Genomic DNA, 14,563 nt, shown 5'->3' on the forward strand with positions numbered 1-14,563 from the left:
TTCTCTAGAGATGTGAGGATGTTCTAGCTCAGTGATGTGGAAATAGGATGATTGAGTGTTTGTGTTTAATAGTGTTTTTGTGTTTGTTTGAAAAGTCCCAATTCTTAAGTGCATTTGGTCATTTCTCAGCATCCTTCATTTTTTTTTTTTTAATTTTTTTTATTTATTCATGATAGTCACAGAGAGAGAGAGAGAGAGAGAGAGAGGCAGAGACACAGGCAGAGGGAGAAGCAGGCTCCATGCACCGGGAGCCCGACGTGGGATTCGATCCCGGGTCTGCAGGATCGCGCCCTGGGCCAAAGGCAGGCGCCAAACCGCTGCGCCACCCAGGAATCCCTCTCAGCATCCTTCAAATTGAAGATCACTTATTTCTGATGAGAAGAGTAATAGAGTATGTGTTAATCGTAGAATATTTGGAAATAAGTACATTAGCAGGGGAACAGATACCTCAGGAACCTGCCATCTGGAGTTGGCCTCCCTAGTACTTGTGTATATTCTAGTTTTTCCACGTGGAGCACTCTGTCTTTTACATACAGACATGTATGCACACATGTGCACTGGGACTTTGGGTTAGGTGGTTCTCTGCTGCTTTCTAGCTTTGTGTCAGTCTGGCCAGCCCAGATCAGGGCACTGTGCCTGGGAGTTCTGCTCACTCATGGGTCGGGTGTCTCCATGTAGTCGGTGCCCTATAGAGCTGGACACATAGCTGCTGCTCTCTGAGCACAGAGTACACGAGGCAAATAATTGGTCTTCATCATAGAAGATTCAGTGAGGAGACACGATTCCAAAATTTGCTAATTCCTTTTTGTCATTTGGTTTTGTCACTTTATGGGCACTTAAAAAGGGGCAGCAGGATAGAAAAACTAACTTATTTTAATTTTTACTTATTTTACTTTTATTTTTTGTGAGAGTCGAGCATACATGGAGGGGAGGGGCAGAGGCAGAGAGAGAGAGAGAATCCTTTTTTTTTTTTTTTTTTAAGATTTTTTATTTATTTATTCATGAGAGATACAGATAGGCAGAGACACAGGAAGAGGGAGAAGCAGGCTTCATGCAGGGAGCCCGATGTGGGACTCGATCCTGGGATTCTGGAATCACGCCCTCAGCCATAGGCAGATGCTCAACCACTGAGCCACCCAGGCATCCCGAGAGAGAAAATCCTAAGGAGATTCCCTACTGAGTGCAGGGGCTCAATCTTACGACCTCCAGATCATGACTTGAGCTGAAATCAAGAGTCAGGTGCTTATCGGACTGAGCCCCCTAGACACCCCTACTAGAAATAGATTCCAAGAAACATTTCTTTCAGAAAGGTCTGTTACTGTGTAGCATACGTTGGCAAACTTCTTAAATAAAGGGATGGATTGTAAATATGTCAGGCTTTGTGAGCTGATGTAGCAGCCAGAGACAAGCATATGTGAGCGGGTGTGTTTGGGTCCCAGGGAAACTGGACTTGGGAAAGTGCAGTAGCCCCACTTCCACATGTGGAATGGATATGGTTCAGGGTCATATTTCCCCAAGGATGGATGCAGGAGGACTGTAGAAGTCCAGAGGGTGTTTGGTTTGGTTTGGTTTGGTTTGTTTTTTTGCCATGTACTTGGATGGTGCAATGCTATCAAGTTGATTCAACTGCTGGACAGTTGTGTAAGATGTTGAGGTGTAACGAACTAGGTGGAGTAGGTGCTGGAGACAGTCAGGCATATGGAAGAGATAAGATGGCTAAGGTCTGATGCCCACCCCCAGGAATTCATGAGAACATACAAACAATTCCAACACAAACAGAGAGAGTTGAAGTGGATTCGAACAGCAAGCTAGGTATGGAGAGCTGCCAGAATTATTTGGGGGGATATTATAAGGTAGGCCAAGAGTCAAGGAAAATTTTGGAAGAAAGGAGGTTGAGTGAGGTAGGGTGAGGGAACATCCAAAGAAAACTTGGAAATGTTCGGACACTGTTGTGGTTACAATATCAGAGAGTCAGGTCATTGTCAATAGAATCTAACCTCTAGGGAGAGCTAAAGAGATTCAAAGATTTTTTAGAATTATGCAGAGACAAATGGTAGGATAACAACGTTTACCATTATTTTGGAGAAAGTTAACTTCTGAGATAAGAAAGGTGTAATCTGTTATCAACACAAGGCAGTAATTCTGCTGAAATGATGGAAGGATTTGTCCTAGAGGACTGGGATTGTCCCAGAAGATTGGATTGTGGAAGACAAAGTCAACAATTTCCTGCTATACTCATTTGCTTGAAGACAAGTAAGAGGTAAGGGTGGAAGATATTTGGATATTGCATATACTTCAAACTTACTATATTAAAAACTGGAGCCCAGGATCTCTCCTCCAAATCAACTGTTCTTTTCATAACGTAGTTGGTCTTGAATAGTAGATAGGCTGGGGCCAGGCACGTGGGACAGTAAGGCCAGTGATCAAGGGGCCCCAATGTGGCTCCAGGGATGGAACACAGCAAATGTCTAATATCTGATCCCAATTCAGCTATAATTTGGACAGGTGGGTCAATCTCAGGCACTGAATCTAGGCAGTGTAAAATATTTCTTTCTTGGAAGAGAGAAGATTGGCGCTTACCTGTAAACTAGTGACTACATTGCTCTGTCATGGGAGAAAGAGACAGGCAGGGGAGCCAGGAGCATCTTGTAGGGCCAGAAAGTAAAGAAGCATCCATAAAAACAAAAGGATTGGGTCATATTGAAAGGAAAAATGAGCCAACCCGAGATAGCTCCCAATGGCCAAAGTTGGAACAATTTGAGCAAAAGAAATAATGTTGTATTGGACTAAAACACAAAGTACGAAATAAGTATGCATGAGTTTGTACTGCTATAAAAAAGAATTGAACAAATAAGAGGAGACAAATTTTCTCTATACAAGAATTCCAAATAACATTGTGTAGATAGGGCAGCCCAGGTGGCTCAGCGGTTTAGCACCGCCTTCAGCTCCGGGGGTGGTCCTAGAGACCCAGGATCGAGTCCCACATAGGGCTTCTTGCATGGAGCCTGCTTCTCCCTCTGCCCCTCTCTCTCTGCCCCTCTCTCTCTCTGTCTCTCATGAATAAATAAAGAAAATCTTCGAAAAAAACAACAACATTGTGTAGATATACCCCACTCCACCTCTCACTCCTTCCAGCCACAATGTAGGCTCCACTTAGGGGCTTGCTGCCAAAGCACTGAGAATAGAAAGAGAAAAAAGAGAGCTCCACGCAGGAGAAACTTGGCCAGCACAACCTTAGCCAGGTCATGAAGATTAGCAACACCCAGCTGATCTCATGTACTGCCTGATGTGATGTAATGAGAGGGGCATGTCGCCTCTGTGGTTTTTTTCCCCCAAAACACAGAACCTCAGTCTAAGCATACAGAAAACAGAAACCTAAATTTAAGAACCTGCCAGTACTCCTCAAAACTGTCACGGTCAGAGAAAACAAGGAAGGACTGAGAAACTGTCATAGACCGGAGGAGATTAAGGAGGCATGACAACTAAATCCAACATGGACCCTCGATTGGATCCTAGACAAAAAAAAGGATGTAAGTGGGAAAATTGGTGAAATCTGAATGAAGTTTGGCATTTAGTTAAAAGTAAATGTACCAATGTTATCACATAGATTTAACAAATGTACCAACGTTCTACAGTAACGTTAGGTGAAGCTGAGTGAAGGGCATACATGGACTCACCGCTATCTTTGCAACTTTTCTGTGAATCTAAAATGATTCCCAAACAGAGTTTATTAAGAAAATAAAATTCCTGAGTACAATAATGTCTATGCGGGAAGGGGAAAATATAATTAAAATATTCCGAGGGGGACACCTGGGTGACTCAGTGGTTGAGCATCTGCCTTGGGCTAGGTCATGATCCTTGGGTTCTGGGATCGAGTCCTGCATCAGGCTCCCTGTTGGGAGCCTGCTTCTCCCTCTGTGTCTCTGCCTCTCTCTCTGGGTCTCTCATGAATTATAAATAAATCTTAAAAAAAAAAAAAGATTTTGAGGGACTTGATTTATCATCCATAAAGAGGAGGTTTTAAGAATTTGGTATGTTAAAAAAAAATATATATATATACATTGCATTTTAAAGGATATCCACTAAAAATGGGGTTGCAAATTATCTGTAAAGGGCTAGATAGTAAATATTTTAGTCATTGTAGACCCCCTTTGGTGTTTGCTCTACCTACCTACTGTCATAGCATCAAAGTAGACATAGACAATGTGCAAAATGAGTGTGGCTGTGCTGGAATACATTGTTATTTACCAAAAAACAGGCATCAGGTTAGGTTTGACCGACAGGCCATAATTTGTCAATCCTTGCACTAAAAGAACAAGACCAGAGTTTATCTTCCAATGAATAATGGGAAAAAATGGAGTAATTCATTAAAAATACCTAGTTATCTAACAAAAAGGCAAGAAATGAGAAAAAAAACGAAATATAAAACAGGGTGAAACAGAAAGTGCCAAGTAAAAGGGTAATTTTGAATCTCATGCTTTAGTGATGACATTAAATATAATGGAACATGTAATGGAACTGAAAATGGAATACATGATGTTCAGGGTGGGAGAGTCTGTGTTGTATGAATGGAGGTCTCAGTTGTTGGGTTTCCTATGAACAATTTCCATGAGGATCCATACTCTAATAAAGACAGTTGGGAAGGAGGTGGGTAACTGGGTGATGGGCCCGTGATGTAATGAGTGCTCGGTGTTGTATGCAACTGATGAATCACTAAACTCCACCCTGAAATGAATAATACACTATATATTAACTAACTTGAATTTAAATTTAAAAAAAATTTTTTTTTTAATTTTAAAAAAATAAAAACTTAAAAAAAATTAAAAAACGAAGACAGAAGAAAGTAGGAAGCACAAAGCAGTTTGTTAAGGAAGTAAACCCTCAAGGTGGGAGAGTGGGCCGGCTCAGCGGTGGCAACTGCCCCGAGGTTACAGGAGTCTTTTCTTTTTATGTGTGTGTGTGTGTGTGTGTGTATGGGGTGGTCTCTAATGGAGGCTTCCAATCCTTTGAGGGACTCCTTCCACAGGTTGGGAGAGGTTAGTTTCTGACTTTACAAAGTTTGTCCCAGAACCGTCAGGGCAACCTTCCCTCTTGGGATTGGGGGTAGGGCTAAAACACAACGTGAATGCATTATAATGAGTCTGGGGGTTACCCTGGAGCAGAGGTGGGAGAGGAGAGTGGCCCGTCCTGCATCTGGAGCTCTTGGTCTATTAGCCAAGGGGTCCTGGAAGCCACAACTTCAAGATGCTGTGCCCCCTTCAGGCTTCTAATGTGTAACCATTTATCACCATCCTTGCCTCCAGCTTCTGTCTACCTAACTGCCTACTCTATCAGTGCTCCAATAAAATCTGTTTGTTTTAGATGTGTCTCTTGCACATTGCATATATTTAGATTTTGTTTATCCAACATTAAAACAAAAAGATATAGAAAAGTTGTAAGTAAAAGAAAGGGAAAAGATACGCTATGCAAGTATCAGTCAAGAGAATATTGCTATAGCGATATTAGTATCAGACAAAAGAAGTAAAGGCTAAAAGTATTGTTAAAGAGGGTCTTCATAGTGATACAAGATTTAATTCACCAGGAATAAATAATGTTTTTAAATAACACTTAAAAATACATAAAGCAAAACTCCTCCGTATTCAAAGGGGAAATACACCCACGATCACTATGAAAGATTTTACATACTTGTCTTAGTAACTAGTGGGAAAAAAGCAGACAAAAGTTAAGGAATAATATAGACTTGAAAACACTGAGATGAACAGAATTGACCAAATGGTCATAGAGACGCTCCCCCCACCCCCGCCACCAAAGGAAAACTCTGGAGAAACTTCTTTTAAAGATTTGTTTATTTGAGAGAGAGAGTGAAAGGGGAGGGCAGAGGGAGAGAGAGAGAGAGAGAGAATCCCAAGTAGACTCCCTGCTGAGGGTGGAGCACGATGTGGCCCTCCATCCCAGGACCCTGAGATCTTGACCTGAGCAGAAATCAAGATTCCAGTGCTTAACCGACTGAGGTGTCCTTGAAGAGACTATTTTTAACACCTGCCGAATACATTGTATTTTTAAGCAAATAATTTTTTTAACTGACCATGAAGTGGGAATAAAGTCTTAGAATATTTCAAGGGAGTGAAATTAAAGTCTACATTCTGGCCACAGTGCAACTTTGTTAGATAACTAGAAAATCCCCCTGTGCTTAGAAACTTAAAATGAACTACCATGGATTTAACCCATGGATTAAAGGAGAAATCATCACGGAAATTAGAAAACAGTTGAAAGAGAATGATAAAATTTTTACATATCATAACTTGTGGAATGAAGCTAAAGTAGTACTTAGGAGAAAATTTATACTCTCAAATGCATATGTTAGGGAAAAGGGATTAAAAGTGAATGATCTAGGCATTTATCTCAAGAAATTAGGGGAACGAAACAGCAAGATAAATCCAAAGGAAGTAGAACTGTCCCAATAAAACTGGGGCAAAAACGAAAGTAGAAGTAAGGCAATAATAAAGACAAAGAGAGAAATTCTTGAAGTAGAAAGCAAACATACAGAAAATTGGTCCTTTGAAAGAATTAAGACTGACATATCTTTAGCAAGAAGACACAAATAACCAATATAAAACCAAGGAGACAGAACTGGGGAGGAGCAAGATGGCGTAAGAGTAGGGTCCCCAAATCACCTGTCTCCACCAAACTACCTAGAAAACCTTCAAATTATCCTGAAAATCTATGAATTCGGCCTGAGATTTAAAGAGAGACCAGCTGGAATGCTACAGTGAGAAGAGTTCGCGCATCTATCAAGGTAGGAAGACGGGGGGGGGGGGGGGGGGGGGGGGGGAAGAAATAAAGGAACAAAGGCCTCCAAGGGGGAGGAGCCCCGCGAGGAGCCGGGCTGAGGCCGGGGCGAGTGTCCCCAGGACAGGAGAGCCCCGTCCCGGAGACGCAGGAGCTGCACCGACCTTCCCGGGGGAAAGGGGTTCGCGGGGAGGTGGAGCAGGACCCAGGAGGGCGAGGATGCCCTCGGGCTCCCGGGGACAGTAACAGAGCAACTGCGCGCCCAGGAGAGTGCGCCGAGCTCCCTAAGGGCTGCAGCGCGCACGGCGGGACCCGGCGGGACCCGGAGCAGCTGAAGGGGCTCGGGCGGCGGCTCCGCGGAGGGGGCTGCGCGGCCCCGGGAGCAGCTCGGAGGGGCTCGGGCAGAGGAAGAGGCTCCGTGCGGAGGGCGCTGCGCGGTTCCAGGAGCAGCTCGGCGGGGCTCGGGCGGCGGCTCCGCGGAGGGGGGCTGCGGCCCGGGAGCACGAATCCAACAGCTCAGGCTCCGGAGCACAGGGCGCCGGGACACAGCCCAGGATCCCGCCTCCCCCGGGACAGGCAGAGGCCGGGAGGGCCCAGGACAGCAAGGACGCCCCTGCCCCAGCAGAGCAGAGCAGCGGCCCCGCCCCGGAGCCTCCAGGCCCTGCAGACGGAGTTCCTGCCGGAGCTGAATCCAGGTTTCCAGAGCTGCCCCGCCACTGGGGCTGTTCCTCCTGCGGCCTCACGGGGTAAACAACCCCCACCGAGCCCTGCACCAGGCAGGGGCACAGCAGCTCCCCCAACTGCTAACACCAGAAAATCAGCACAGCAGGCCCCTCCCCCAGAAGATCAGCTAGACGGACAACTTCCAGGAGAAGCCAAGGACTTAAAAAACACAGAATCAGAAGATACTCCCCTGTGGTTCTTTTTTTTTTTTCTTTTTGATTTGTTTCCTTCCCCCACCCCCTTTTTTCTTTCTTTTTCTTTCTCTTTTTCTTTTTTTTTTTTCGTTTTTTTTTTCTTTTTCTTCCCTTTTTTTTTCTCTTTCTCTTTTCTTTCCTTCTTTCTCTCCTCTCTTTTTCTCTTTTTCCCAATACAATTTGCTTTTGGCCACTCTGCACTGAGCAAAATGACTAGAAGGAAAACCTCACCTCAAAAGAAAGAATCAGAAACAGTCCTCTCTCCCACAGAGTTACAAAATCTGGATTACAATTCAATGTCAGAAAGCCAATTCAGAAGCACTATTATACAGCTACTGGCGGCTCTAGAAAAAAGTATAAAGGACTCAAGAGACTTCATGACTGCAGAATTTAGAGCTAATCAGGCAGAAATTAAAAATCAATTGAATGAGATGCAATCCAAACTAGAAGTCCTAACGACGAGGGTTAACGAGGTGGAAGAACGAGTGAGTGACATAGAAGACAAGTTGATAGCAAAGAGGGAAACTGAGGAAAAAAGAGACAAACAATTAAAAGACCATGAAGATAGATTAAGGGAAATAAACGACAACCTGAGGAAGAAAAACCTATGTTTAATTGGGGTTCCCGAGGGCGCCGAAAGGGCCAGAGGGCCAGAATATGTATTTGAACAAATTCTAGCTGAAAACTTTCCTAATCTGGGAAGGGAAACAGGCATTCAGATCCAGGAAATAGAGAGATCCCCCCCTAAAATCAATAAAAACCGTTCAACACCTCGACATTTAATTGTGAAGCTTGCAAATTCCAAAGATAAGGAGAAGATCCTTAAAGCAGCAAGAGACAAGAAATCCCTGACTTTTATGGGGAGGAGTATTAGGGTAACAGCAGACCTCTCCACAGAGACCTGGCAGGCCAGAAAGGGCTGGCAGGATATATTCAGGGTCCTAAATGAGAAGAACATGCAACCAAGAATACTTTATCCAGCAAGGCTCTCATTCAAAATGGAAGGAGAGATAAAGAGCTTCCAAGACAGGCAGCAACTAAAAGAATATGTGACCTCCAAACCAGCTCTGCAAGAAATTTTAAGGGGGACTCTTAAAATTCCCCTTTAAGAAGAAGTTCAGGGATCCGTGGGTGGCGCCGCGGTTTAGCGCCTGCCTTTGACCCAGGGCGCGATCCTGGAGACCCGGGATCGAATCCCACGTCGGGCTCCCTGTGCATGGAGCCTGTTTCTCCCTCTGCCTATGTCTCTGCCTCTCTCTCTCTCTCTGTATGACTATCATAAATAAATAAAAATTAAAAAAAAAAAAAAAAGAAGAAGTTCAGTGGAACAGTCCACAAAAACAAAGACTGAATAGATATCATGATGACACTAAACTCATATCTCTCAATAGTAACTCTGAATGTGAACGGGCTTAATGACCCCATCAAAAGGCGCAGGGTTTCAGACTGGATAAAAAAGCAGGACCCATCTATTTGCTGTCTACAAGAGACTCATTTTAGACAGAAAGACACCTACAGCCTGAAAATAAAAGGTTGGAGAACCATTTACCATTCGAATGGTCCTCAAAAGAAAGCAGGGGTAGCCATCCTTATATCAGATAAACTAAAATTTACCCCAAAGACTGTAGTGAGAGATGAAGAGGGACACTATATCATACTTAAAGGATCTATTCAACAAGAGGACTTAACAATCCTCAATATATATGCTCCGAATGTGGGAGCTGCCAAATATATCAATCAATTATTAACCAAAGTGAAGAAATACTTAGATAATAATACACTTATACTTGGTGACTTCAATCTAGCTCTTTCTATACTCGATAGGTCTTCTAAGCACAACATCTCCAAAGAAACAAGAGCTTTAAATGATACACTGGACCAGATGGATTTCACAGATATCTACAGAACTTTACATCCAAACTCAACTGAATACACATTCTTCTCAAGCGCACATGGAACTTTCTCCAGAATAGACCACATATTGGGTCACAAATCGGGTCTGAACCGATACCAAAAGATTGGGATTGTCTCCTGCATATTCTCGGACCATAATGCCTTGAAATTAGAACTAAATCACAACAAGAAGTTTGGAAGGACCTCAAACACATGGAGGTTAAGGACCATCCTGCTAAAAGATAAAAGGGTCAACCAGGAAATTAAGGAAGAATTAAAAAGATTCATGGAAACTAATGAGAATGAAGATACAACCGTTCAAAATCTTTGGGATGCAGCAAAAGCAGTCCTAAGGGGGAAATACATCGCAATACAAGCATCCATTCAAAAACTGGAAAGAACTCAAATACAAAAGCTCACCTTACACATAAAGGAGCTAGAGAAAAAACAGCAAATAGATCCTACACCCAAGAGAAGAAGGGAGTTAATAAAGATTCGAGCAGAACTTGGGATCCCTGGGTGGCGCAGCGGTTTGGCGCCTGCCTTTGGCCCAGGGCGCGATCCTGGAGACCCGGGATCGAATCCCACATCGGGCTCCCGGTGCATGGAGCCTGCTTCTCCTCTGCCTGTGTCTCTGCCTCTCTCTCTTTCTCTCTGTGTGACTATCATAAATAAAAAAAAACAACAAAAAAAAAAAGTCAATAAAGATTCGAGCAGAACTCAACGAAATCGAGACCAGAAGAACTGTGGAACAGATCAACAGAACCAGGAGTTGGTTCTTTGAAAGAATTAATAAGATAGATAAACCATTAGCCAGCCTTTTTTTTTTTTTTAATTCATCCAGCTTTTTTTTTTTTTTTTTTTTTAATTTATGATAGAGAGAGAAGGAGAGAGGCAGAGACATAGGCAGAGGGAGAAGCAGGCTCCATGCACCGGGAGCCCGACGTGGGATTCGATCCCGGGTCTCCAGGATTGCCCTGGGCCAAAGCCAGGCGCTAAACCACTGCGCCACCCAGGGATCCCCCATTAGCCAGCCTTATTAAAAAGAAGAGAGAGAAGACTCAAATTAATAAAATCATGAATGAGAAAGGAGAGATCACTACCAACACCAAGGAAATACAAACGATTTTAAAAACATATTATGAACAGCTATACGCCAATAAATTAGGCAATCTAGAAGAAATGGACGCATTCCTGGAAAGCCACAAACTACCAAAACTGGAACAGGAAGAAATAGAAAACCTGAACAGGCCAATAACCAGGGAGGAAATTGAAGCAGTCATCAAAAACCTCCCAAGACACAAGAGTCCAGGGCCAGATGGCTTCCCAGGGGAATTTTATCAAACGTTTAAAGAAGAAACCATACCTATTCTCCTAAAGCTGTTTGGAAAGATAGAAAGAGATGGAGTACTTCCAAATTCGTTCTATGAAGCCAGCATCACCTTAATTCCAAAGCCAGACAAAGACCCCGCCAAAAAGGAGAATTACAGACCAATATCCCTGATGAACATGGATGCAAAAATTCTCAACAAGATACTGGCCAATAGGATCCAACAGTACATTAAGAAAATTATTCACCATGACCAAGTAGGATTTATCCCTGGGACACAAGGCTGGTTCAACACCCGTAAAACAATCAATGTGATTCATCATATCAGCAAGAGAAAAACCAAGAACCATATGATCCTCTCATTGGATGCAGAGAAAGCATTTGACAAAATACAGCATCCATTCCTGATCAAAACTCTTCAGAGTGTAGGGATAGAGGGAACATTCCTCAACATCTTAAAAGCCATCTATGAAAAGCACACAGCAAATATCATTCTCAATGGGGAAGCACTAGGAGCCTTTCCCCTAAGATCAGGAACAAGACAGGGATGTCCACTCTCACCACTGCTGTTCAACATAGTACTGGAAGTCCTAGCCTCAGCAATCAGACAACAAAAAGACATTAAAGGCATTCAAATTGGCAAAGAAGAAGTCAAACTCTCCCTCTTCGCCGATGACATGATACTCTACATAGAAAACCCAAAAGGGGGGATCCCTGGGTGGCGCAGCGGTTTAGCGCCTGCCTTTGGCCCAGGGCGCGATCCTGGAGACCCGGGATCGAATCCCACATCAGGCTCCCGGTGCATGGAGCCTGCTTCTCCCTCTGCCTGTGTCTCTGCCTCTCTCTCTCTCTCTGTGTGACTATCATAAATAAATGAAAAAAAAAAAAAAAAGAAAACCCAAAAGTCTCCACCCCAAGATTGCTAGAACTCATACAGCAATTCGGTAGCGTGGCAGGATACAAAATCAATGCCCAGAAGTCAGTGGCATTTCTATACACTAACAATGAGACTGAAGAAAGAGAAATTAAGGAGTCAATCCCATTTACAATTGCACCCAAAAGCATAAGATACCTAGGAATAAACCTCACCAAAGATGTAAAGGATCTATACCCTCAAAACTATAGAACACTTCTGAAAGAAATTGAGGAAGACACAAAGAGATGGAAAAATATTCCATGCTCATGGATTGGCAGAATTAATATTGTGAAAATGTCAATGTTACCCAGGGCAATATACACGTTTAATGCAATCCCTATCAAAATACCATGGACTTTCTTCAGAGAGTTAGAACAAATTATTTTAAGATTTGTGTGGAATCAGAAAAGACCCCGAATAGCCAGGGGAATTTTAAAAAAGAAAACCATATCTGGGGGCATCACAATGCCAGATTTCAGGTTGTACTACAAAGCTGTGGTCATCAAGACAGTGTGGTACTGGCACAAAAACAGACACATAGATCAGTGGAACAGAATAGAGAATCCAGAAGTGGACCCTGAACTTTATGGGCAACTAATATTCGATAAAGGAGGAAAGACTATCCATTGGAAGAAAGACAGTCTCTTCAATAAATGGTGCTGGGAAAATTGGACATCCACATGCAGAAGAATGAAACTAGACCACTCTCTTTCACCATACACAAAGATAAACTCAAAATGGATGAAAGATCTAAATGTGAGACAAGATTCCATCAAAATCCTAGAGAAGAACACAGGCAACACCCTTTTTGAACTCGGCCATAGTAACTTCTTACAAGATACATCCACGAAGGCAAAAGAAACAAAAGCAAAAATGAACTATTGGGACTTCATCAAGATAAGAAGCTTTTGCACAGCAAAGGATACAGTCAACAAAACTCAAAGACAACCTACAGAATGGGAGAATATATTTGCAAATGACATATCAGATAAAGGGCTAGTATCCAAGATCTATAAAGAACTTATTAAACTCAACACCAAAGAAACAAACAATCCAATCATGAAATGGGCAAAAGACATGAACAGAAATCTCACAGAGGAAGACATAGACATGGCCAACATGCATATGAGAAAATGCTCCGCATCACTTGCCATCAGGGAAATACAAATCAAAACCACAATGAGATACCACCTCACACCAGTGAGAATGGGGAAAATTAACAAGGCAGGAAACAACAAATGTTGGAGAGGATGCGGAGAAAAGGGAACCCTCTTACACTGTTGGTGGGAATGTGAACTGGTGCAGCCACTCTGGAAAACTGTGTGGAGGTTCCTCAAACAGTTAAAAATATACCTGCCCTACGACCCAGCAATTGCACTGTTGGGGATTTACCCCAAAGATACAAATGCAATGAAACGCCGGGACACCTGCACCCGATGTTTCTAGCAGCAATGGCCACGATAGCCAAACTGTGGAAGGAGCCTCGGTGTCCATCGAAAGATGAATGGATAAAGAAGATGTGGTTTATGTATACAATGGAATATTACTCAGCTATTAGAAATGACAAATACCCACCATTTGCTTCAACGTGGATGGAACTGGAGGGTATTATGCTGAGTGAAGTAAGTCAGTCGGAGAAGGACAAACATTATATGGTCTCATTCATTTGGGGAATATAAATAATAGTGAAAGGGAAAATAAGGGAAGGGAGAAGAAATGTGTGGGAAATATCAGAAAGGTAGACAGAACGTAAAGACTGCTAACTCTGGGAAACGAACTAGGGGTGGTAGAAGGGGAGGAGGGCGGGGGGTGGGAGTGAATGGGTGACGGGCACTGGGTGTTATTCTGTATGTTAGTAAATTGAACACCAATAAAAAAAAAAAAAGAAAAAGAAAAAGGAGACAGAACTGCGCTTGAATAACTTTATGTCAATACATTTGAAAGTGTAGATTAAATAGAAAGCTTACTAGAGGGACGCCTGGGTGGATCAGTGAGTGGTTGAGCTTCTGCCTTGTGCTCAGGTCCTGATCCTGGGATCTGGGATGGAGTTCTGCATCAGGCTTCTTGCAGGGAGCCTGCTTCTCCCTCTGCCTATGTCTCTCTGCCTCTCTCTCTCTCTCTGTGTCTTTATAAATAAACAAATCTTAAAAAAAAGAAAAATCACTAAAAAATATAACACACCAAAGATGATTCAAAAAATTTACACATTCTCAATAGCATTGTAACCTGCAAGGAAATGAAATCTTTAGTCAAAAATCTTCACTCAAAGGGCAGCCCCGGTGGCGCAGCGGTTTGGCGCCGCCTGCAGCCCGGGATGTGATCCTGGAGACCGGGATCGAGTCCCACGTCGGCCTCCCTGCGTGGAGCCTGCTTCTCCCTCTGCCTGTGTCTCTGCCTCTCTCTTGCTCTCTCTGAATGAATAAATAAATAAATCTTAAAAAAAAAAAAACTTCACTCAAAGAAACCTCCAGGCCTGTATGGCTTTGCCAACAAATTATAGCAAATGTTGAAGGATCAAGTAGTTCCAGTCTGATGCAAACTTTTTCAGGGCATTACAGAAAAAGACAAAAAAACATTCCCCAACTCAGGAGTCTAGCACAACCCTCATAACAAAAGCCTGACAAAGACAGAACAAGAGAGAAAAATTATAGGATGGCCTCACTCATGAAAATAGGTAACAAAAATCCTAAACAAAATATTAGCAGCTAGAATACAGTA

At 43.0% G+C, this 14,563-nt stretch overlaps 2 protein-coding genes across 7 annotated transcripts in view; one reads left to right on the forward strand and one right to left on the reverse strand.

The window, feature by feature from the left end:
- The window catches only part of LOC140612570 (large ribosomal subunit protein bL21m-like), a 75,419-nt gene that overhangs the window by 19,018 nt on the left and 41,838 nt on the right, over window positions 1-14,563 (reverse strand). The window lies entirely within an intron of this gene.
- Window positions 1-14,563, forward strand: part of LOC140612571 (DNA-binding protein SMUBP-2-like) — an 81,534-nt gene that overhangs the window by 5,725 nt on the left and 61,246 nt on the right. Inside the window, exon 5 of one of the 6 annotated variants that reach the window (XM_072790260.1) lies at window positions 6,697-6,815. The exons of 3 other annotated variants lie outside the window; for them this stretch is intronic. In XM_072790260.1, the coding sequence (XP_072646361.1) occupies window positions 6,697-6,773 (77 nt within the window). In that variant the 3' untranslated portion in view covers window positions 6,774-6,815. Of the gene's footprint in view, window positions 1-176; window positions 5,361-6,696; window positions 6,816-14,563 lie in introns of those variants that run through there. 2 more of the 6 variants (XM_072790257.1, XM_072790259.1) reach the window with 2 other exon arrangements.

Source organism: Canis lupus, chromosome 21 (genome assembly GCF_048164855.1).
Source record: "Canis lupus baileyi chromosome 21, mCanLup2.hap1, whole genome shotgun sequence".
Classification (NCBI taxonomy): domain Eukaryota; kingdom Metazoa; phylum Chordata; class Mammalia; order Carnivora; family Canidae; genus Canis; species Canis lupus.